Here is a 24,210-nt window from a genome sequence, read left to right as displayed (position 1 = left end):
GGATCCGTCTTTGAAAGGAGATTCCCCAGAAGCCACCACATGAGACTGCAAAGATTATACCTAGGTTTTAGTGAAGATGTTGTAGATTCCAGGGAGGTGGGACATCCACTGAGGAAAGATACAGTCATGGATGAATCCAGTCCAAGGGAAAGACTAGGTGTTTTACATTCTCAGAGTTGGTGGGACAGGACGACTAGGTTTCTTTGGAACCTAAAGGATTAATCACAAATTCCATCCTTATGTGGAACTGCAAAATCGAGAGTTTTCCATGTGGTTATTCACCTTGTTTTGTCATGGTCACTCCTTGCTGTGCTCCCATTCTTCCATTTTTGGAATAAAAATATCTACTCTATGCTACTGTATCTTGGAATTACACAGTTTTTTGTGTGTGTTGTAAAATGTCAAAGTTAAGTGACTACAATAGAATCTCACAGTGTTGAAACTGTTAAAGCCTTTTGAGTGTGAACGGAACTCATTTTTGCACTCTATGATACCCTGAGTATATGGGGATAAAGAGTGGAAGATGATCAATTAAAATGATGTGTGTGCATCAAGTTGTCAAGGGGTGGACTTTGGAAGTTTGTATTAATTGCCAGCTTGGCAGGTTCTCGAATTGCTTAAGCAGCAAGCCTCTAGGAATTTCTGTGACAGACTACCTCAATCAGATTAGTAGCAGTGGGAAGGCTCACCTTAACTGTGGAAAGCATCATCCCACGTGCTGGGTGTGTTGTTGGACTGAAGGAAAAACACAATGAGAAGCGCTAATAGTTGCTCTTTGCTTTCACATTGGCATTCAATATAGGCTTCATCTCATGCCACCATACCTTCCCTGTCATGATAAAGATCTCCTCAGATTATGAACTAAAATGTACTCTTCCTTGGTTTTCTATAATCAGAATTTTTTTCTTCACTGCAGGAAAAATGAGTATACGAGGATGTGGGAAACACTCTCCTCCTCCTTGAAGTTTCCCAAACATACATGTCTACCAACAAGATAAATCCACACATAAGGGATTATTGACTTGAAATTACAGTTGTTTCTGTACCAGGAAGAGATGACAATGAGAGAAAAATTAAAGAATAAAAGCATGGTTAAGTCAGTCTCCATCCTGTTGGAAGTTCAATCGTCCCTTGTCATTTTCTGTTGAGTGAAGTTTCCAGGCAAAAGGCTTCTCACACATTTGAAAATCCATGAAGAATTATTGTTTTGGCTATATGGCAGGTCAATTTTAATCACTTTTTAAGTAATTTTGTAGGAAGTCAAATTTAGTAATCTTGTATATATTGCTTGGTTTATTTCTCAGACTTTGTCTGTAGTGTGTCCTCCAAATGTTACCTTCTCACCTTTTAGAGTGAATTTCAGTACCCCAACAGAGCTGATTTATCAAAAACCTTTTCTGTGTTTTGAAATTTGGAGGGGGAAATCTTTAGAAATGCAAAGAAATAGTTACAGCTCAGTGTTATAGCCCATCTTTGGAGAGAGGAGGCAGGTGGATTATTGCTAACAAAAATAGGTCGCAAGATTGTTAGCGAGCACTAGAAAGGAGGAAGCAGGAAAGCTAAGGAGGCAACACAGCTTAGTTCCATCAGTCTCTGTGTCTTCAGACTAAACTTTTCCATTTAGGTAGGCATGGCTTAGACGAGGAAGGAAGGACTTTTGAGCCCCTACCCGCAGATGGTACGAGACCTCCATGAAGCAAAGACCAGTAGAGGCAGGCATATGGATGTTTTGTGCTCACTTCTTTAGTGTGAACACCAGACCAGGGGTACCATTCTCTGTAGAGTGGCGGTCATGGAACAACAGCTACAGATCACAGCATGTGACTTAAGTGTCATGACTAATAAGCATACTCTTCTCTCTGTCCTTTATTGTAAGAACCATAAGCATTTGACCATTAATATCATGACAGTTTGCACACAATCATAAATTATTAAATGTGTATCTAACAACTAATCTAAGGATTGGAACAATACCTAGCTGAAATATTTCTTGAGGACCAGAGAAATGGCTCAGTGAGTCAGTCACCAAGCCTGACTCCTGATCACCAGGACGCACATGACGAAAGGAGAGAACTGACTCCCATAAATGTTCCTTGGACCTCCATGCAGGCTCTGTTGTCCATATATATCCACACGCATACATATTTGCACATACACAAATAAATAAAAGCTAAAGAAAATACATTTAAAAATATGTGGTTCGATGCGGGGTTGGTGAAGATCTTCTCCCAGTCAGTAGGATGCCTTTTTGTCTTAATGACATTGTCCTTTGCTTTACAGAAGCTTCTCAGTTTCAGGAGGTCCCATTTATTCAATGTTGCTTTTGTTATCTGTACTACTGGGATTATATGTAGGAAGTGGTCTCCTGTGCCCATGTGTTGCAGTCCACTTCCCACTTTCTCTTCTATCAGGTTTAGAGTGGTCGGACTTATATTGAGGTCTTTAATCCTTTTGGACTTGAGCTTTGTGCTCAAAGTAGATATGGATCTATTTTCATTCTTATACAGGTTGATTTCCAGTTATGCCAGCACCATTTGTTGAAGATGCTTTCCTTCTTCCATTGTATACTTTTAGATCCCTTGTCAAAAATCAGGTGTGGAATATATACACATTCGAGTACTACTCAGTGTAAAAAAAACAATGACATCTTGAATTTTGCATGCAAATGGATAGAAATAGAAAAGACTATCCTAAGTGAGATAACCCAGACCCAAAAAGATGAATATGGTATGTACTCACTCATTAGTGGACTCTAGTCATAAACAAAAGACATTAAACCTATAGTTTGCAAGCCTAGAAAGTCAAATAGCAAGGTGAACCCAAAGAAAAACATATATAGATCCTCCTGGAAATTGGAAGCAAACAAGATCGCCGGGCAAAAGTTGGGAGCATGGTGGTAGGGATAGGGATGGGTGTGGAGATGGGGAAGGGGTGAGAGGGAGAGAGAAGGGAGAAAGGAAAGACTGGAGAGAGCTTGGGCGAGTGGGAGGGTGGAGATGGAGGAAGGGCAGATATAGGAGCAGGGAAGAAGATATCTACATTAAGGGAGCCATTTTAGGGTTGGCAAGAGACTTGGCTCTAGAGGGGATCCCAGGTGTCCACGGGGATGTCCCCAGCTAGGTCCTTGGGCAGCAGAGGAGAGGATGCCTGAACTGTCCTTGCCCCACTATCACACTGAAGATTATCTCGAATATCACCATAGAATCTTGGATGGGTAGGATCAACATAGTAAAAATGGCAGTTCTACCAAAGACAATCTATAAATTCAACACAATCCCTATCAAAATCCCAACAAAATTCTTCACAGACTTTCAGAGAACAATAATCAATTTTATATGGAAAAACAAAAAACCCAGGATAGCCAAAGCAATCTTTGTCCGGCAATGGATGAAGAAAGAGACAGAGACCCTCATCAGAGCCACGGACTGAGCTCCCAAGGTCCAGTTGAAAAGCAGAAGGAGGGAGAAGATGAGCAAGGAAATCTGGACCACGAGGGGTTGATCCACCCGCTGAGACAGTGTCCCTGTTCTAATGGGAGCTCACCAAATCTAGCCGGACCGAGACTGAATGAGCATGTGATCAAACCAGACTCTCTGAATGTGACTGACAATGAGGGCTGACTGAGAAACCATTGATAAAGGCACTGGGACTTGTTTCTATTGCATGAACTGGCTTTTTGGGACCCTAATCTATTTGGATGCATAGCTTCCTAGGCCTGGATGTAAGGGGGAGGGCCTTGGACTTCCCATAGGGCAGGGTTCCCTGCCCTCAATTAAGGAGGGAGGGAGAGGGAGGAGGGTGAGTGGCGGAGCAGGAGAGGAATGGGAGGAAGGGAGGACATGTAAATTTTTGAATGGAAAAAAATAAAAAAAATAAGTAAAATAAAATATAATAAATAAAAACATGTGGTTCACTCTTTCAAAGAGGAAATTACTTCCGACAATGCAGGCATTCTTATATAGCATATAAATGATGGAAAATATTTACCAAGCTAAGCGAAATATAATGTTAAAAATAATCTCCATCCACAAGAATAAGCAACATATACCATTAATCTTTCAGCATGCATTCTTCTACATCTTTATGTTTTATTACTGATTTATAAGATATTTATAAATAGGACAATTTTATATAGACTCTCAAAGGAATCATTCTCAACCAACACATACAAATTTTCTAGAGGAGCCAACAAATTTCTTCTTCAGGACAGGGTTGGAAAGATGATATAAAATTAACCTGTATTTCAGGAAAACTTTATGTTTTATCAACAAAAGTGTCCACTGCATAAAAATATTGACAAGAATATTACTTAATTACGAAGGAAGCAGCGTTGTGTATGTGCAGGCAGGCAGTGGCTAGAGAGCTGGGATGACAGTTCCTCTTGCTGATTTATCCAAACAGAAGGACCATTTTCATCAGTAACATTTCTAGTTGGCATGGGGAATACTACCCCAGGCCAGAGGCTACCCTATTTTCCCACAAAGGGTGTTCAAGGAATGTCATAGCCAGACACTGAGGATGGGGGTCACGTAAAACTGTCCAGTGATTATGACAAGACCATGAAATTCATAAGTTCAATGCACCTGTGGTTGCCAACATAGGATTCACACAAGACTGAACCCATAGACATTTGATCACATGAAGCACAAATAATAAAAACTCAGAGACAGATATTAGGGTTCAACCTGAAGATCTGAAAAGCAAAGTACTCAGTCACTAGCTCTTACCTCGTCCTCAGTTTGAAATAGTGAGCCTGTTTCTAGGAATCTCAGAATGACACTATATCTGAGAGCTGTTCCCTCCCATTTTATAACCCTCTCTAGTTCTGAGATTAAAGACCTGCACCACTGGGACTTAAGGCAAGCACCACTTGGTCTGTGGCAACTAGTGTGGTTACTGAAATTAAAGGTGTATGCCATCATTACCTGGTCTGTAAGACTGACCAGTGGGCTGATTTACTCTCAGATCTTCAGAAAAAAGCTTTATTTATTAAAACACAGTTGGAATTCCACTACAGTTACAGGTAGAGAAGGGGCTCATTGAGTCATCCCTGCCCAGGAAACCTATTGGTTCTTGAGAGCTGCTGGAGAGAAAATCTTTGGTCCTGCAGCCTCTGCTGAATTATTCATGCTCCACTGACTGCCTTCCACTTCTTACCCACACAAGTGATCCTGTTTAAACCCAGTGGGTCACAAAGCAGAACCAAAAATGAAAAATGACATTTTCATTTCAAAAGTGGGGTGAATGCTGCGTGAGAGGAAGTCAAGAAGGGGTGTTGGAGGGAGGAATATGATAAAAACATATCATATAAATGTGTGAAATTGCCAGTGAATTAAAATTTTAAAGTATATGAAATACAAAAAATTGATGATAGTGGGCTCCTACACGGCCAACTTTTCTGTTCCTTCCTTTAGACAAAGCACAATGTGTTTACCTTGGGGACTATTGCACTGTATGTAGTTAATCTGAAACTAGGAAACTGATTAGTAGACAACGTGAGTGAAGTTGGGAGTGGTGAGAGCAGAAGCGTAGAGGGTGGTCACACACAAGTGAATCTCACTCATTTGTACTAAATATAATGAACATATCTTAATATTTTCCAAATAAAATTAGCACATTTGAAAGTAAAATGAAGGATAGAGGGTACATATGATTGCAGACATGACAGATGTGTGAGTGACTTCTCAGTGACAGACAGCACTGAGCTCTACCGTGTAGCAGTTCCTAATACAGAGGGATGGAGTTTGTGGAGAAGATTCTAGGAAGCTTGGCTCTGCTGAGCTTGAAACCAAAGCTGCTTTTGTCTCTGTTCAGGCTGGACTCAGATCAAGGTCATTGCTGCCTCTGAGAGTAACAGTTTTCTCCTAAGAAGAGTTCATCATAACAAGCCCAAGATGCAAAATGGGATGCCAAGTATAGTACAATTGGTTATAGAGGTCATTTCTGACTCAGGTCAAGACCATTGGGACTGTTCGGACTGAGTAACTTCTGGATCCTTGACCCTTCTATCAGGAACCAGTCATTGTTGGACAACGTCAAGGCCAATGCCTTAGTAATCACAATGTGCCCCAGCTGTCACTATTCTAGGACACTCAAACACTGTGAATGTGAAGATGCCTATGGTTTTCCTTAGCTGTTGGGAAATTTTATTTATACTTAGTAGTTTAGAGAAAGGATAATGATATAGTCATCTCTCAAGAAACATGCTACAAAGAGGACATTTAAACTTTTAAGAAACAGAAGAACTCATTTTTATTTGTCCTTAATTTCTACAAGAGTCTCAAACATTCAAGACGCAAGCAGTTTTGGGTTATCTATTGCTAACAGGTTTTACTAGTCTAGAGAAAACAACATCTGGTTTCTAGCATTTAGATACATTTCAGAGAACTTCAGATCCACTTTCACTTTCAGCCATTTCTCTCACCCGTTTAATGTAGTTTTCCCTCTTTCTTTAACAGTCTAGAGTAGAGAAGCATTGGTTTTATCCATCTCTTGTCCTTCTGTTATCTAACCTTGTTTCCTCTCCCACAGCTTTATCCTCTTTCCTCCTCTCACTATCTTCTTCCTTTCTCCACCCTACTTCTGTGCCATACGTATCATAAGCATGTATATCATAACAAATACCATATACAAGAGGAAACATGAGATATTTGTCTGATTTCTTGTAACACAATAAGCTACAGTTCCGTCCATTTTCCTAAATCCCTGCTATGTGTGTGCACACCTCCTTTATCACTCACCTGTTGGAGAATATCGTGGCAGCTTCCATAACTTGACTGCTGTGTCTACCACATCAATAAACATGGGTGTGCAAAGGTGCTCTGTGGTATGCTCCTTAGAACTCTTCAACTGTATTGTTGTTTAGAGTAAATGTAGTACTGGGAAACGAATGCAATTGAGGAAGGAAAAACCTAAAGGGAAATTAGATGGAAATCAAATTTTTTTAAAATGAAAAGAAGAAAAATATTATTAAGGGAAAAAAAGCAAGCATAAGTGTGATGACTCTGTAATGAAACTATTTCTATGCAGAACGAGATGACTGCAAGATGGAGAAATAAAGCAAAGCCCTTTAAAATTTATAGTAAAGAAAAACAAGTAGTAGAGTAATATTAGAGACAAACCATGGTTGAGTGTGCAGGAAACAAAATAAAGGGACAGAGTACTATACTGGCTTCAAAACATTTTTGAAAACTTTTGACTTTCCTTTATTTGGAGTGGTGTTGACACTTTAAGTTTGGACAACTTATGATAACTCAGTGTGGTGTCTTTATCTCAATATCGTGTGTGTGTGTGTGTGTGTGTGTGTGTGTGTGCACATGTGTGTGTGGATGCAGGTAGGTATGTCTGTTTGTATGTATAGATGAACAAGAGATTTTTCCCGTCAAATTTTGCTTAGTGATCCTGCTATTTTAATGAATTATTAAATTTATTTGTGGCAAGAATAGTATTTGTGAGAATTCGATGGTATTATCTCTGCTAAAAAGCTTTTGCATCTCACAAATGTACATATGGCAGCTTTCTTCATTATTTTTTTGTTGTTGTTCTACAATACCAAGTTCTAGGAAAGGAGTTTGGTTTACAGCATTCAGAACTGTATAAACGTGGGCTCTGTCTCAGAGTTCTTACAGTCTGTGATGAGTTAGCATGAGTAACTAAATCCTCTGTGACTTTAGTGTTCGAAGCAAGCAAATAAACCCAAAATAATATCATATGAGGCATTCTTATTCCTACGCTTGTCAAACTGGCTCCCAAACATGGGAAACAAGGTATTGCTTCAAATCTAACCATCCCACCCCCACTATCAGCAGGTTCTTAGCTCTCTTTCAACTGGAGAATTCTGAGAAACATGATGACATTTATCTGTCAGTGAACACTCTCCCTGAATTCTGCCAGTCACCCATGAGAGCTTTTAGTTTCACTTTTCTCCTTTATAAATGTCGTTGCTAAAGTACCTCTCGTTTAGCTGCCTTAGCAGAAAATATTTGCTAATGTTCTGTACTGCCAGAAAATTGGAGGGGTAAAGTCCATGTGCAAGAAGGGATAAATTAGTGGATCCAGATTCAGGACTGAGGAAGCCTAGTGCCCTTAACTTTCCTCTCAACTACTTTCTTCCCAAAGCAGAAGGATTCCTGCTCCAGGTGAGTCAGGGGACCAGGGTGGAAAGGCTTCCAGGACACTGCTGTTTACCTGTGAAACAACCTCTCCACAGGAGGATGCTGCACTCTGGATGTGGGTCAGCAGTGCACTTTTCATCCAGGGTTTGTGGGGAGGAGGGAAGTTGTCCATGCAGTGCCCCTGTTTCCACTCTGCTCAATAGATTTCAGCCAGTGGAGTCCAGAGAGGACCTCAGGATTCAGGGTTCATTGTCCTCCACCTGGATGCTTCTTAAATAATCTTTGCTGCATAAAGATTCTCATTCTCATTGTTACCAGTTAGCACATCTCTGAAAAAACAAAGCTGGGGCAACTTGGTGCACGGAAAACAGACCCTGGTCCCATTGACAATGCATGGGATTATGAACTTTTCTGCAGACACATTCCTGGGCCAATATTATTGTCTTCTTCCAATTTTATGGCTGCACAACTCGGCCTTGTTCCTCCTCGAGAGGAGCCAAGTTTGGTTTCCAGCACTCAAATAGGCAGTTCATAACTGTTGCGACTACATCTCCAGGTTATTTGACACCTTCTTCTAGCATTCGTGGGCATCCACAAATGTGTGATAAACACACACACACACACACATAACTAAAAGGAATTATTTTCATATTTTTATATTCAAGCTATCAGCTTGTCAGCTTCCTGGGTGCATGGTTCAATGGGAAATGTTCTGATCACAAACCTGGCTGGCCTCTATGTCCTCTCCCCTGAATGAGACAGGAAGCAGGACAGAGTCAGGCTAGGACTTTTGTGGAGCAATCTGGAAGTAGTAAATGCTCTAGCGAATACAAACCCCTCTTTTTTTGGCTTTCTAATGATAGTACTTCTGAGTAGATGAAATAGAATTTCAAATTAGGTTTTCTTTGCATTTTTCTTATAATTAATATTATAATATGTTGAACATATTCAGTCTGTATCTTTTAACTTGCAGACCAAGGTCCTTCACATTTAACGTCATAGTTAAGAAGGGTTTTGCTGTTATTCATGATCTTGTTTGCTGCTATGGAGTGTGCGACTTTTCTCCTCTCCATAGTGTTGGGTATGAAGGGTCACAGATGATTAATTCTTCACCACTTACTTGTCTTTTGTTCATCTGCTGCTGCCATGAAATGTATTCCTTCCTGTGTTCTCTAATGTGAAACTGTTTCTGTTCTTCCCCCTCCTTTGCTCTAATTCTTTTGTGATTATACTCTCTTAAGAATTTTCAGCTCTTCTAGCATAGTTTCATGAACTAATGGAACTTGTGTTCGTCTTGACCTGTTTCTATTTTAGTGGAAATATTTATGACTGTAACACTTTTGGCTATCCATTACTTACTTTCAAGGCATGAATGAGTCATCCTTGGTTTCTCTCAAATCCATGGCATGTTTTTTTTTTTTGAATTCTTGATACAAACACACTCACCTACCCACACATGCACACACAGACATGCACACACACACATTCCTAAATCTGTAAGCACAATCTGCTTCATTTTTATAATGTTACTTGGATGTACATGATTTCAGGACTGACCACTTGGTATTGGATAAGCCACTGAGCAGTTCTTGAGGGGGAAGACTATTTATAACAATTTCAGAAATTTTTCGTTGCCCGTAATGCTTTGTTTAGGGTTCAGGCCCCATGAGATTTTCCTCTTCAATGTTGGTTACTGGTGTACTTCTTCCAACCTTGTTAGGCAGGCAATTTGTTGCGACTTTGTAGCTTCCCTGTCATTTCTAGGAGCCTCAATGTCACACCAGACTTCCTGGTTTTCTGACTCTTAATTTTTTTCACCCCTATTCCCCGTCTATAATGTTCCCTGACCTTTAGGTACAGGAGTTATGTTATAGATGGATCAACTGGGCCTGGGTAATAGAGAATAACTTGTTCTCTGAGCTTTGATTCATAACTTTTTGAAGTTATTTCCGTGGGATAAGGGATCAGAGCTGTATTTCTCTGTGGTATAAAGATAAATATTTAAAATGCAGTTAAGATGTTGCTGGTTGAGTAAGATGGCAGTAGTAGGGTCTCCTCTAAGATCTGTGGCCTCATTAGCATCAGGTACTTGTATAGGTTCCCAGCAAAGGTATGCACGACACAATTGCATCCTTAGGCCCACATCGTTGGTGAGTTCTTCTAACTGACACAGAACTTTTTCCTGTTTTATCATTTCTTACAGACATAAGAGTACTGTGGAAATGGCCTCAGAAATCAACATGCCAGGCCCAGTGTGCCTCATCGAGAACTCTGATCAGGAGTTGGTGGCCAACCAGGAAGCACTGGACATCCTGTACTTTATCAAGCAGCCTGTGGTGGTGGTAGCAATCGTTGGCTCTTATCGCACAGGAAAATCCTACCTGATGAACAAACTGGCTGGGAAGCAGAAAGGTGAGTGACATCATCAAAGCTCTGCTGAGTCCTCCTGCCCCCACCCTCTCCCACTGTCAGAATCCAGCAAGCAGAAGGGAGGAGAAACAGTCAGAGACCTGGGTGATGTGGGATGGTTTGTGTCCATCAATGGGCTTGCTCTTTTCTGAATTGGTCTTCTCACTGGTTCCTCCCACACTCCCATTAGTTCCTTATTTAAAGATACAAGAGTGTTTTAATAGAAGAAATAATACATTCATAGAGAAAGTCAACTTGCTTTATCATGAAGTATAAAATATTTATTAGAGTGTTTATCTATGAAAAGCAAGTGACCACTGATGTCTAAGGTCGGAATGAATGGCTGATCAGCATTGAATGTTCTGTCCTTCTTTTTTCTAGATTTGTATTTAAAAGCAATACTTGTAACTTCTTGGACTTCTGTAAGTGGTAAAAATGTTAATTTGGCTCCTGTTAGTGACAAATATTTTAATTGGGCTCCTGTAAGTGGTAAATATGTTAATTTCAATGAGATTTCATGAAGCATGTTCTGTTTATCCCCCCATTTCATCCCCACTCTACAGGCTTCTCTTTGGGCTCCACAGAGCCGTCTCACACCAAAGGGATCTGGATGTGGTGTGTGCCTCATCCTCAGAAACCAGGACACACTCTAGTTCTGCTGGATACTGAGGGTCTTGGAGATGTAGCGAAGGTACAACATAGTCTTTCAAATTCTACTCATGTTGTGTCAGTAGCTCACCTTGTGTTCTTCACTCCTAAATCTTTCATTTACAGTCCTGATGAATCTAATTTCAATATCATTCTTCAACTCACCTGACATAGGATCTAATAGTAGACATTAAAGTCAACTGATTAGTAGTCAGCCAGTCTTCATAGTAATAAGGGACAATTTTTTTTGCTGCTTTTCTCTTAACTTGGCTATTCATTTTTTGAACATGCCTGATTCATAAGTGTAAGATGGTGGAAATGCTAAGAATTATAATTCCTATATAGTGTTATCAGTGAGAGAAAACCAAGATTTTTAGCACTCTATTCCTGTGAACCGACACCACGAACAGGGTTACTTTATGTTTTTAAAAAATGAATTTAACTATGGGCTTGCTTACACTTTCTGAGGCTTAGTCCATTATCACCTGGCAGGGAACAAGGCAGCAGCATGGCAGGCATGGTACTGCAGCAGTAGCTGAGGTAGCTGAGAGCTACATCTTGATCCCTAGGCAGCAGGAAAGAGAAAGTGACAGAGAGAGACACACAGAGAGAAAGAAAGAGTAGTCTTGCCATGGGCTTTTGAAACCTTAAATTCCACCCCAAACGACACAACAAGGCCTCATCCCTTAATCCTTATGATTCTCTCGAACTTTCCCAGTCCATCCATGATGACCAAGCATTTAAATATATGAGCCTATGAGGGTCATTGTCTTGCAAACACCACAATGTGCAATAACACTATTTTTCATAGAGAATCACATTGCACCTCCTCCAGTCTTAGAGACACAAAGTCTCTTGAAGCACATTACTTTCACTAGTGCTAAAATGTCCCTGTGATGATTTGAAAGAAAATGTGCTTCACCCTCTTGCAATGGACTGGTACTATTTGGAGGTGTGACTTTTTGATTAGGTGTGGCCTTATTGGAGGATATGTATCACTGTGGAGGCGCTCTTTTAAGTCTCATATATGCTCAAGCCATGTCCAGTGTCAGAGACCACTTTCTGCTGCCTGTGTAAGATGTAGAATTCCCAGCTATCTCTCCAGCACCATGTCTGCATGCACACTGCCATGTCCTACTATGATAATAATGGACTGAACCTCTGAACGCTGCAACCCAATAAAGACTTTACTTTCTAAGAGTTGCTGTGGTCATGGTGTCTCTTTACAGGAATAGAAACCCTGACTAAGACAGTCCGTTACCATAATATGTTCTGTGAATGAACATATTATGTAAACTCCAGTTTAGAGTTTAGTCACTGTTCACCATTATGACTTTTACGTGTGAATTTCCTTCATGCTCTCTTTTACATGGATGTACATCATTATATTTAAATTACAGAGCATGAATTGAACATTCATAAAATCATTGTACAGTAATAAATTATTATGTAAAATGAGTGACTTACTTTTGATACCAAAGTTGATGGGAGACAGACACGGGCTCATCTTTGGCTACTTGAGTTGATGCACAGTCTCTTAGTTACTCTTCTTCACTCACTGGCCTGTAGGAAGACAACGAGAATGACTGCTGGATCTTTGCCTTGGCGGTCCTCCTCAGCAGCACCTTAATCTACAACAGCCTAGAAGCCATAAACCAGGAGGCCATGGACCAATTGCAATATCCTTTGAGTGTGGTCTAGAACAGTAGTAAACCTAGGAAGAGCAGCTTCTTATTTCATGAAATAGGCAAGTAAGGACTAAGGGATTTAGATAATCCCTTTCTCCGTACAATCTAGTGTATCTTGGTCATGACAAGTTCAAATTTTCCTGGCCCATCTGGTCTAAAACACAGCCACATACTACTCAGAAAATCCATATTTGCATTAATATCCCATGTTTGTCCAAATCCTCAACATCTGTTAAAACATATGTTCCTGCGAATCAGCATTCCTACCAGCATCTCTAAGTAACACCATTTAACTACCCAGGTACACGTCATCAGTGATATATCCTGCAACCTCTCAGGGGCTCTGAGGTATTGTTGTTGGTTCTTTTGTTTGTTTAGCTCACACTTTGCAAGCTATGGAACCATAGAATAGACAGCCATGCTTCTTCCTCCTGTTTAGACTGTGCAGCACTTTCTCATTCTTTCTATCAATAAAACCACTCTCAGAGTCTCTGAAGCACGGGCTTTCAGAGCACAGTACTTTAATGTCCAGTGTTTTATTTTTTCAATCATTTACTCAACACAACATTTTTTGGCAAAAATTATAAAGCTCTACTAACTTTTTAAAGACTAGAAACCAGAAGACACTCTTTACATGTGGTATCCTGTTCCCTTCCCTTCTTCCTCTGTTTCCATCCTGACCTCATCTATGTCATTGTCACTGCTTGCTCCATTCCCATGACCTTGACATCAAATATTGAGCTCAATAAACTCCTTTACCCGGTGGGTTAATATATTATTTGGTTTTGTAGCGGATGTTACAAACTGAGCTCTTCCTCTTTCTGAGTGACTTGATCCTTAGATTTAGAGTTTCTATGATTTCTGGTATTCGATCCACCTCACTAGTAAACTTTTTCTGTTTACATTCTCTTCTTTCTGTGGCCTCTAAGTGTATAACTCAGTAGCTGTGCCTCTGCTACCCTTGTTTTACTTTGTGTTTCTAGGAGCTGCCATTTAACCTCAAGGCCTTCTGGGTCATCTATGTGACAGTTGTCCTCAAGTTTATAGTCATGACTGTTATTACTTTGGGACACTTTAAGAACTAACCATGCCCACCCCAGCCACTTTTGGAACTCCCCCGCAGCCATCTTCTCTCTGTGCGTGTGTGCATGTGTGTGTGTGCGTGTGTGTGTGTGTATGTGTATGTGTCTTTGTTCTCTCTATGTTTGTCTATGTTTTCCTTTCTTTAAGTAATAAATGTCTAGCTTTATGTATAGCCTTATGTTCATTTACTCTGCCGTCCACCGCCTGAGTCTGCCGCACTCCCGGGGACCCTGACTCCCCGGCCGCATGGCGCTGCCACTTGCAGCTGCTCCGCGAGCTGCCTGGGACATCCCACCATGGTATTATTTTTAAAAAGAACAATAATGACAACATTCAATGTTTTGCATTTAGCTGCCTTTATGTAGATATCTAAGAGACGATTCAAGTCAAAATATACAAAATCTTTCCTTCCTCCATGTTCTTATTACATTAAAATTTCTCATCATTTGCAAACTTGTGCAGATTTAAAATATAGTATTCACTTGACACAACCATTATCTACTACTCTAGAAATAACTATTCCAGAAATGTTCTCAGTTCCATTAGCAAACCTATTTCCCTAGACTGACACACTCTCCTCATATCTTCCACAAAAACACTCAGTCTAAGCTTTCCTTGAGTTTTGTCTTGGACATGTCAACTGCCAAATTACTCTTTGCTTATACTTTTGACTCCCAGGTACATTGCTAGCCATTGTGATCTTCAGAAATGATGCTGGGTCATTTCTTCTCTACATAAAGTCTACTAGCGCCTTCCATTTAGTGAAAATAAAACTGAAGACTTGGGTCTGTCTAACTTGAATGTCCCACATGTACGTCTTTTGGGCCTTCTGCTACAACATACTGGCAATCCTGACTTAAACTCACTATAGAATCAAGTTTCCTGGTTAAGGGTTTAGAAGTGATGTGACCTTGTGTGTAGAATTATCCTACTAAGCTCCCCATGGTTATACCTGTTGATTCATTGAGATTCCTGATAACTTAGAACCTTAGAGAGCACAGTAGCCCTTTGAAGCTCTCGACGTGCACATGCCCCATAAAGAGGTGTGCATTGATTCACTATTTCATGGACTGAGTTCATTATTTTTGCATCACAATTCTTAGAATTATATGATGATTTCTTTTGTTTTCCATTCACTTATTTATTTTCTGTCTCTTTCAGGCAGACATATGCTCTGTGTGTAGCCATTCTCTCTCTATTTTAGAATTTTGTCCCCAGGATAGTGCTTGTTCCTTAGAAGACATTTAATAGATGTTTGTGACTGAGTGACTGTTGAAAATGAATAAGGTAACAAGAAAATATAAGTTAGTTTGATGAGTAGTGGTGGAATCAACATCATAAAAATGACGTTTTCCCTGTAGTTTTCTTAACTTAGCATCCCAGCTATGTGACAGAGCTGGCTGATCGAATCAAATCAAAGTCAACACCTGAGCAGTGCGGCATAGATGACTCAGCTAACTTTGTGAGCTTCTTTCCAAACTTTGTGTGGACTCTGAGGGATTTCTCCCTGGAGCTGGAAGATAATGGAAAGCCTGTCTCTCCTGATGAGTACCTGGAGAATTCATTGGCTCTGAAAAAAGGTAAATGGTCTCAATGGAAGCTGTAGATATAATGATAACAATAGTATGAGGTCACTCCTGCATTCTTAATAAGGAAAGTTCTTGATCCTATAATTGTGGCTTCCTCAGTGCTGTTATGGCAAAGGAAAAAACAGCTGCCTGAATTTGAACTGTACCATCCAGTACTTCTTAGAGAATGGGGGTTTTCTTTCTCGTCCTTAATTTTTGCATTGCTTATCCCGTATTATCACATTTTCCTTAAATTGGGAGAGTTATAATACTGAAAGGGTCATGCATTTTCAGTAATTTATTTGAAATTTAATTTACCTATTTATCTTTCCTTAAGAAACTGATAAGACACCTAAAAATTTAAATGATTCTCGGCTATGCATCAGGAAGTTCTTTCCAAAGAGGAAGTGCTTCGTCTTTGTCAGGCCTGCTCAGAAGAAGTATCTTTCCAAACTAGAGACAATTCCAGAGGAAGATCTGAGTGAAGAATTTGTAAAACAAGTTAGAGAATTCACCTCATACATCTTCAGCTCTGCCAATGTCAAGATTCTGTCTGGTGGCATCATAGTCAATGGGACACGTAAGTCATCCCCTCTGCTGCCTAAAGGGGCTTCTCTTTTGCTCATCTTTTGTAGGATACTGTCACTGAAAATATGGGATTTACTTGGGAACTAAATCCACTTCTCACAGTCTCATACCAGTGATAACAATGGAGGGGTCACTGGAATCTAAGGAAGCCCTAGACACAATTTTTCTTTGCTCATGATCCCTACTAATGAACAGGTTACCTCAAAGTCACAAAAAAGCAACATATGGAACTAATACATAGAGGAAGTCCTAAGGCCAGACACAACTTTTCAGCTTTAGGGAAGTAAGAGTTATGTGACTGAAAGCAGAGAATGCAAGGAGTGTCTCTCATTGGAGAAGTATGGGACCATAGCCACGATGGAGTGGTGATGTCATGATAGATCAGAAATGTGACTAAAGGAATCTATAGTTGGCTCCAAGTTTTGTGGGATGGTCTCTAGTTATACATATAAGTCTGCAGTATTTTGCATGTGATACTTTTCAGTTCTAAAAGTAACAGACTGAGAAGATGTACTCTCTGCTTGATGGAGTAGAGTTAAATGGTCATTAGGTTAGGCTCAAATTATAGAAGTAGAAATTGTCAAAGTAAGATATCCACTAATATATTTTGATATAAAATACAAAAGTTTTTTCATTATAATAAAATATGACAGTGTGGTAGGACTAAGAAGGACCTATAAATATATCACCTGAGATTGAAGCTCACCACTTCTTTCATGTTGTATTTTGTGACTCATTTCAACTATAGAAACAGGAATAAACATACAGGATGCACTCATAGAGAACTTTTGGGCAGGAAGGGCCTAAAACTGCTCTAAATCATCTGAGAACTGGTTCTTGGGATGTGGTGTCTTCAGGCCTATAAACAGCAAAAACTTGGGGGAAACCTAGATGTCTTGGTTATACTATAGCTTTTGCGAAAAAAAGTGGATGGAGCCATTTGCATAGTATTGAAAAAGAACTAGTAACATGTGCCACTAAAATTAGAGAGAGGAAGGGAGAAAGAAAACGAAAGAGAAAAAATATGCAGCAGCAACAAAAGAAGAGGTAAAGAGGAGAAAGTTTTCCTTTTTGGCCATTTAATAAGAGAGAAAGGAAAGATAATGGGAAAGGAATAGAAAAGGAAGAGTGATATAATGAGTAGTCAGAGTGTCTCAGGCCATTCTTAACTTGTTATGATCATTTCAATACAAAGTTATCCCTGGGATAAATGTAGAAGCAGTAAAAACAGGCTTCAATATCCTCCTGATCTAGAGGTTAATATTTTATTCCCTTGATGTTATTTCTCAGAAAAATCCTGAAATTATGTACTCTGTCCAGCAATTAACAGTCATTTTAAACTCCTTTATGTAGTTCTACAGAGCCTGGTAGCGACCTATGTCAATGCCATCCGCAGTGGAGAACTACCCTGCGTGGAGAATGCTGTTCTGGCTTTGGCCCAGAAAGAAAACTCAGCTGCAGTGCAAAAGGCCATTGAGTACTATGAAGACCAGGTGAACCATAAGATTCAGCTGCCTATGGAAACCCTCCAGGAGCTGCTGGACTTGCTCAGGCCTATTGAGAACGAGGCCATTGAGATCTTCATGAAGAATTCTTTCAAGGATGTAGACCAAAAGTTCCAGAGGCAATTAAACGTATGTGTGATACCCAAAATCACAAGAAAGAAACACATGGGCCTTTTCTGGGATGAGAATTGTCTTTAATCTCTAACACAGTGACATCCCATGACATGCACAGATTTGCAATGGCTACTCAAAGACTAGATTCTGCAAGACTTTGATATAAAAGAAAGCAATAACCACATTTTCCACAATATTTCGTCCTCTTTATTATAAAAACACATGAATATTTGGTCAATGACGATCATCTTCCTCATTAGCAAGCCAAAATTTTACTGATAGTTTGGAAATATAGTTGAGGTCAAGGGATATAATGAAGCTAGATAGTCAATGTCAGTAGGAAATAGTCATCTTAATTTCTAAATTACTTTCAAGAAGCAATGTATGTAAATATTCTATTCCATTATTATTTCTGAATGTTGAGAAATATTCATCATCATCATCATCATCATCACCTTCACATTTCTTTACCATTTCAGTGACTAAAACCAAACAAAGTGTTACAATAACAAAAAACATTTTTTCTTTTTCTTAGTACTTCTACAAAGCCTCTGGCCTTAATGCTCTGCTTTACATCATAATTGGACTAAAGACCCCTGAAACTGGAGTTGCTCATCCTGTTTCAGAGCCAAGAGATCATCAGTCCATGAACTAACGTTAAGAACTCAAAATAACAGAGTGGTAGAATCAGGAATTCCTACAGTAGCCTGATATGAACTATCCCTAACATTAGAGATTTGAAAAGACAAAGGTTTCCTATGAAGTGGTGTCTGTGCTTTGATAGTTACATCCTAAATCAGGAAGGTGGGCAGCAGGAGGGGAACAAGGACGTTCCTTCAGGAAATCACAAACTGAGGGACCAGTTTCTGCAGGGACACCATGACATCTTACAGTGAGGTGAAGAGCCCCATTTAGACATTCTCCGGTATTCTATTATGTTATTACCCTCCTCTCAACCATCTGTGTATTTTGTTCTTATCCAGGACCTTCTAGAAGCCAGGCGAGATGCAGTTGTTAAGAAAAACATGGATGTGTCATCAGCTCATTGCTCAGATTTGCTGCAGGATGTCTTTGGTCCCCTGGAAGAAGAAATGAAACAGGGAACATTTTCTAAACCAGGAGGTTACTATTTATTTCTTCAAAGGAAACAAGCGCTGGAGAAAAATTATAACCAGGCTCCTGGAAAGGGGCTTCAGGTAAACTGAGTTAGCTGGTACCATTTTGGGAGGCTGGTGTAGACTATCCCTCAAATGCTAGTGAGAGCAAGAAAGATGCAATGGCGTTGGTGGAGAGTCCCCTTGTCTTACATCCATCCACAGAGAGCCAATCAAGATACAGACAGCAGTTTCCTCCTTGGGAGTACAATTTTGTTTGTGGAATTCATTCGTTCCTGCATTTATTTATCTAATCATCTCACAGATATTTATTTTTCTGATGTTTTGAGTACTTCTCAGGTGCTAGAGTTACAGTAATTTGTGGAATAAACAAACCAAACCAGAACTAACTACAAAGTTCTTCCTCACAACCACAAGGTGATGCTAGCCCACAGACTAGCAATAATGGTAGTAATGGCAGTTGACACATAGATTGACCTACTGTTTTGTAAAAGTTAACACACTGAGTTCTGATACCAATTCTACTAAGTATTAATTATCATTATCTCATAAAAAGAAAAGGAGCTGTGGTACAGTGAAGTTAGTTAAGACCTCACACAGGATCACATAGTCAACGAGTCAACTACAGTCTGAATGAAAATCCAGGTTACAGAGTTTTGCCTTTAACGGCTCTAAACTGCTCTACTTAGGAAATGACAGGTAAGAATAGATTTAACTACATATTATTTTTGAACATTAATGGATTTAAAGGTGCTATATATTTCTTGCCTTTTGTCCACAAGAAATGAGCAGAATGAACCCAGTTACTCTAATGACTTGTTTGTGTTCTGGGTTCAAGGTCTTTTCCGTTGTTGTGCTCTAGAACCTTAGTATATGGTGAGTTTTTCCAGGTCATATTCATGCTCTGAAGCCATTGCTAGTGATCATATAATTATGTGATTTTAACTAAAATTTAGTCCTACTCCTGCTGTACAAAGAATAATATATATAAAGTAGTATATTTTGCCCTTGATATGAGGCAACAAGAAAGTTCAGCAGAAAACGTAGTTAGAATAGAGACAAGTAGCTGTGAAGAAAATTGAAATATTAGAAACCAGGAACATTCCATAAGGATAAATTGATGCTTTTTAAATGTTCTGTTTAGTTGGTGCCAAAGAAAATATTATCATGCTACAATGTGAGAGGCCAGAAGTTGGAGAAGGCAGTGGCTGCCTTGGAGGATACTAAAAAGACCTGATATTTATTTGGCTAAGTTAGAAAGTCAGCAGGGGTTTAAGCATCACTGTCTTACCTACTCTTCCATTGATGTGAATAGACACCATGGCCAAGGAAAGTCTTATTAAAAGAAAACATTTAATTTGGGGCTTGCTTACAGCTTCAGAGGGTTAGTTCATTATCATCATGATGAGGAGTATCATGGCACACAGCCAGGCATGGTGCTGGAAATGCAGCTGAGAGCTTTACATCCTGAGCTGCAGGCAGCAGCCCCAGAGAGACACACTGGGCCTGGCATGGACTTTCATGCCTTAGTGCCAGCTCTTGTGACAGACTCCCTTTAACAAGGCCACACCGACTCCAACAAAGCCGGTCCTTCTAATCCTACCTAAATATTTTCACATTCTGTGACTAAGCCTTCAAGTAAATGAGCCAATCCTCCTTGAACTATTAAGACAAACTTCTGGATGGAGAATGAACTGAAGCAGTCATTCTGGCAGGAGAAAAGGTCTCAGGACAGCAGATTTGGAAGGAGCAGATGGCCAATAAAAGTTCCTAGTTAGCACTTCAAGGTGGGCCCCATGTCGGGAAGTACAGAACTAAAACAAAACAAACTCAGTGGTATTATTGTAAACTTTCTGTGCCATATTGTTTTTGTTAGGGCATTAAAAAATCTTATTGGTCCTTTTCTGGTATTATAGTTTCTACTTTTGTGTTTTAGTGTTTTTTTTCTTATGTGTGTGTGTGTGTGTGTGTGTGTGTGTGTGTGAGTTTTCCAGTTTTATTTTTCTTCTTTTCTTTTTTGGGATTTTTTTTTGTTTACTTGTTTGTATATAAAGAGGGGTAGAAGAAAAGTTACAGAGTTGGGTGGGTATGAGATGGGCAGGATCTGGGTGGACTTGGGGGAAGAGCACATGTGATCAGAATATATTGTGTAACAAAAATTTCTCAATTTAAAAAAAAACACATTTTGAAGCCAAAAAATCAATGTTATTAGCTGATGATAACAAATGGAATAAAAGCATTCAGAGAGATAAGACATCAAAGATACAACTAGATGAATGGAGTCACCGGTTAGTAGTAAAGTTTGAACAACAGAAAATGGTTGAGTCTGATGGGACCTCAGGTCGATTTTAAAACCTTAAACTTGAAATACTGTTTGAATCACAAGGTATGTGTTTATAGCTGGTAGCATTAAATTGAATTAGATGTATGACATGATTTGTCTTCAGTTTACATTCTTATTTCCTCATTTTAATTTCTTTTTGCATGTAGGCTGAAAAGATGCTGAAAATGTACTTTGAGTCCAAGAAGAGTGTCACTGAAACACTTCTAAAGATGGATCAGTCACTCACAGAAAAGGAAAAGAAGATTGAAGGTGAGAGCTGCTTGCTGAGAAGGGTACAGATGTTGGAAATTCTTTTCTTTTTTCCCCACTCTTTTCCATTAACAGGATTTTCCATTAAACTAGTGTTTGTACTTAGTCCATTGTTTCTTTCTGGCACTTTTCCATGGTATTTACTGAAGCTCTGCACTTCCCTGACACTAACAGTTTTGCATAGCAGGAAGCGTTGGGGTAAGGCAAAACCAAAAGTCACATACATCCCGTCATTGAAAAGGTAACTCAGCTCTCATCAATTGCTGGTCATGAGTGGCCAGGGGGTTATGTAAAAGCTGACCTTCAGTTTGCAGAGGCCCCCTCAGTTTGCAGAGGGCCACTTCAGTCTTGCAGACAGAGCTGCCAGTTGAAAACAAGGTAATGCACTGTCAATAGTTAATCCTTAAGTTGCTGAGAGAGCTGCCAACAGTCTGCTCTCATTCTCCTAGGTTTATAACTTTGTATTTCTTTATTTCTAGATTCCTATTTCTGCAACCTATAGTTCTGTATTCTTATTCTTGGACTGTTGACATATGAGGTTGTCATTACAGAGAAAGATGACAAATGTCTCTCTTAGCTTCGTGGTGCTGTTTTAAAAATATTAGATGTGTCCATCTCCATCCTTGTCAACTGCTTTTATAGGGCAAAGATTCCACAGGAAATTTCTGTCCATGATAGGATTTTTTGGTCCCAAAAGTGACTATAGACAAAAGCAGTTTACAGATTTCACTTCTCATGTTCCTTGCTTTTTCTTTTCTTAGAGGAACGTATAAAGGCTGAAGCTGCTGAGGCTGCAAACAGAGAACTGAAAGAAATGCAAAAGAAGCATCAGTTGATGATGGAAGAAAAGAAAAAGAGTTACAGGGAGCATATGAAGCAGCTGACTGAGAAGATGCTGCAGGAGCAGGAACAGTTCATTGCAGAACAACAAAACCTTTTATTCCCTAAAGTTAAGGTACCTGACTGCACCATTCTAATTTTCAGGTTCTGTAGTCCGATACAATGTATATCAGAAGCCTGAGGTATTAAGTTCACAAACAAGGCTTGATAGGACTGTGAATGAAGACTCTGTGCCATCCCAACCCCAAAATACAATGATAATAACACAAGATCCTCCAAAGTGGGGCAAATTGCTTATATTCTCTATTACAGTCTCAGCCCCTTGCTGCTTTTTCTCTGGCCACCTCTGGCTCTGTCAGCTGCCTATTGCTGGATGAAACCCTTTATCAGGGTATCTCTGCTAAACAGTAGTCTTGAATTGCAGATTCTTTTCATGTGTTTTGTAGGGTTTCTGTAGCAAAATCTTCAATTAACCCATCAAGGATTATTTTTTTCTCATGTGCTAGACAGAGAAGTTTTACTTGCTACATGTAAAGTGGTTTTTTGCATAAACGTATATGATGTAATAATGTTCAACTCCTATCTTTTCTACCGAATGCGACCCACAGAAAAATTGTTCCTGCCATACCTCCCACGACCTTATCTCTGGAATCATTCTAAAGATAGACACAGTCTCAAATCATCATGAAAAAGGTTAAATGCTCACATTGCCAGGAACATCAATTTTCTGAGGCATCCCTCCCCATCTTTACCTAGGCTTCAGGGTTGTTAATAAAACAGTGTGTGAGCACTGAAGACCCCAGTTGCTTCAATATGTTTCCGTCTCTTGTATTGGACACTAAACTTTTAGAAGATGCACTAAATTACTTGAATGCCTGCCCTAATTCTGAATCTGGTAATGACCTAATTCTGAATCTGGTAAACTTCGTTTTTCTTTTTTTTTTGCCAGTTTTATCACTTTGTTGCATGTGTTTGATAGTCCACAGCACACAGATCAGAGATGAGGCAAGAAAGAGGGAAGCTAGCGTTGATTTTACAGAAAATTGTGCTTTCCATGAGCCAAGAAATCTGAGAATTGGTATCAGAGTTGTGGGTCACAGGTGTTTTAGAAACTGGTAGACAACTTTTCTAAAGCTGGAGAAAGCACAGGAATTTTATTGCCATATGAGGAGACGGGGGTAGAAAATATAGAAGTCGATGAAGGAAACAATTGTGGGAAAAATTCAAAATTCCCCCAGGGTTTAGTATAACTTCCAAAGGAGAGCTTATGAGACACATGAGGAACATCAGAGCTGTCTGAGTTCACTCTTCATCTCCATTTTAGGAACAGGAACAACTTCTCAAGGAAGGATTTCTGAAAGAGAGCAGGAAACTTCAAGAAGAGATAGAGAAAATGAAGCGCAATACGTCATCTTCATGCACCATACTCTAAACTTCACACCAGCTAAACCTCTGTACCCAGGTCTGACTCATCACGAGATTATCTCCGGGGTCAACTTTGAACCATGAAGCAACTTGACGTTGAATTATACTTTAAAACATGATGCTCTATTGGGAGGAGGGCAGAAATAAAATTAAAGAAGTAAAGTTTAAGTATAAAAAATAGTATTTTGCTTATTAAATGATCCAGTTCATGTAATCTTTAATTAGATTCAGCAATGTGATCTTTATTTAGATCTTACACTTGAAATTAAAAACATGGAATATGCAGAGATATTAAGTTGTGTCACTGGATTTTTTAAATAGCACAGTGGTAAAACATGTCTCCTTGGGTACACGTTTTTGTATCACACACACTCCTTTCTGGATATTTTTTGCTACATGTTTTTAAGTAATTCGAGGGTTTAGCTTTGTCCTATGCTGAGATTGGTGTAATGTAAATGTGAGAAAAGTATGAACATACCCATAGGACTCAGTGGAGTTTCACAACTGTTCTGTGCTCCTT

The 24,210-nt window shown here is 39.5% G+C and overlaps 2 protein-coding genes across 4 annotated transcripts in view; both read left to right on the top strand.

Moving 5' to 3' along the window:
• The first annotated feature begins 7,995 nt into the window (after positions 1 to 7,995).
• Positions 7,996 to 23,981, top strand: LOC125412830 (guanylate-binding protein 2-like). 2 transcript variants are annotated; one of them, XM_048453703.3, is made up of 11 exons: positions 7,996 to 8,138; positions 10,318 to 10,526; positions 11,087 to 11,214; positions 12,741 to 12,850; positions 15,326 to 15,522; positions 15,848 to 16,090; positions 17,452 to 17,732; positions 18,701 to 18,913; positions 21,323 to 21,425; positions 22,187 to 22,380; positions 23,590 to 23,981. In XM_048453703.3, exons 2-11 carry the CDS (start codon positions 10,337 to 10,339, stop codon positions 23,695 to 23,697), a joined length of 1,767 nt encoding a protein of 588 aa, XP_048309660.3. In that variant the 5' UTR covers positions 7,996 to 8,138; positions 10,318 to 10,336; the 3' UTR covers positions 23,698 to 23,981. The 2 variants fall into 2 exon arrangements, with proteins under 2 accessions (XP_048309660.3, XP_087753646.1); XM_087897520.1 differs by having other exon boundaries at positions 7,998 to 8,138; positions 10,325 to 10,526.
• The window catches only part of LOC146891176 (guanylate-binding protein 1-like), a 54,881-nt gene continuing 38,694 nt past the window's right edge, over positions 8,024 to 24,210 (top strand). For both annotated transcript variants that reach the window (XM_087897518.1, XM_087897517.1), the window contains exon 1: positions 8,024 to 8,138. The gene's annotated coding sequence lies outside the window, so the exon portion shown is untranslated. The remainder of the gene's footprint in view (positions 8,139 to 24,210) is intronic.

Source organism: Myodes glareolus, chromosome 17 (genome assembly GCF_982192425.1).
Source record: "Myodes glareolus chromosome 17, mMyoGla1.1, whole genome shotgun sequence".
In the NCBI taxonomy this organism is placed as follows: Eukaryota; Metazoa; Chordata; class Mammalia; order Rodentia; family Cricetidae; genus Myodes; species Myodes glareolus.
The sequence above is the reverse complement of the archived record's forward strand: the minus strand, read 5'-3'. Positions and strand labels throughout refer to the sequence as shown.

Excerpts from the sequence above, each read along its gene's own strand:
- LOC125412830 (XM_048453703.3), top strand. The coding sequence starts at position 10,337 with ATGGCCTCAGAAATCAACATGCCAGGCCCAGTGTGCCTCATCGAGAAC. Across the intron at positions 11,215-12,740 it reads GTCTTGGAGATGTAGCGAAG|GAAGACAACGAGAATGACTG; the intron begins GTACAACATAGT and ends ACTGGCCTGTAG. Across the intron at positions 12,851-15,325 it reads GAGGCCATGGACCAATTGCA|CTATGTGACAGAGCTGGCTG; the intron begins ATATCCTTTGAG and ends TTAGCATCCCAG.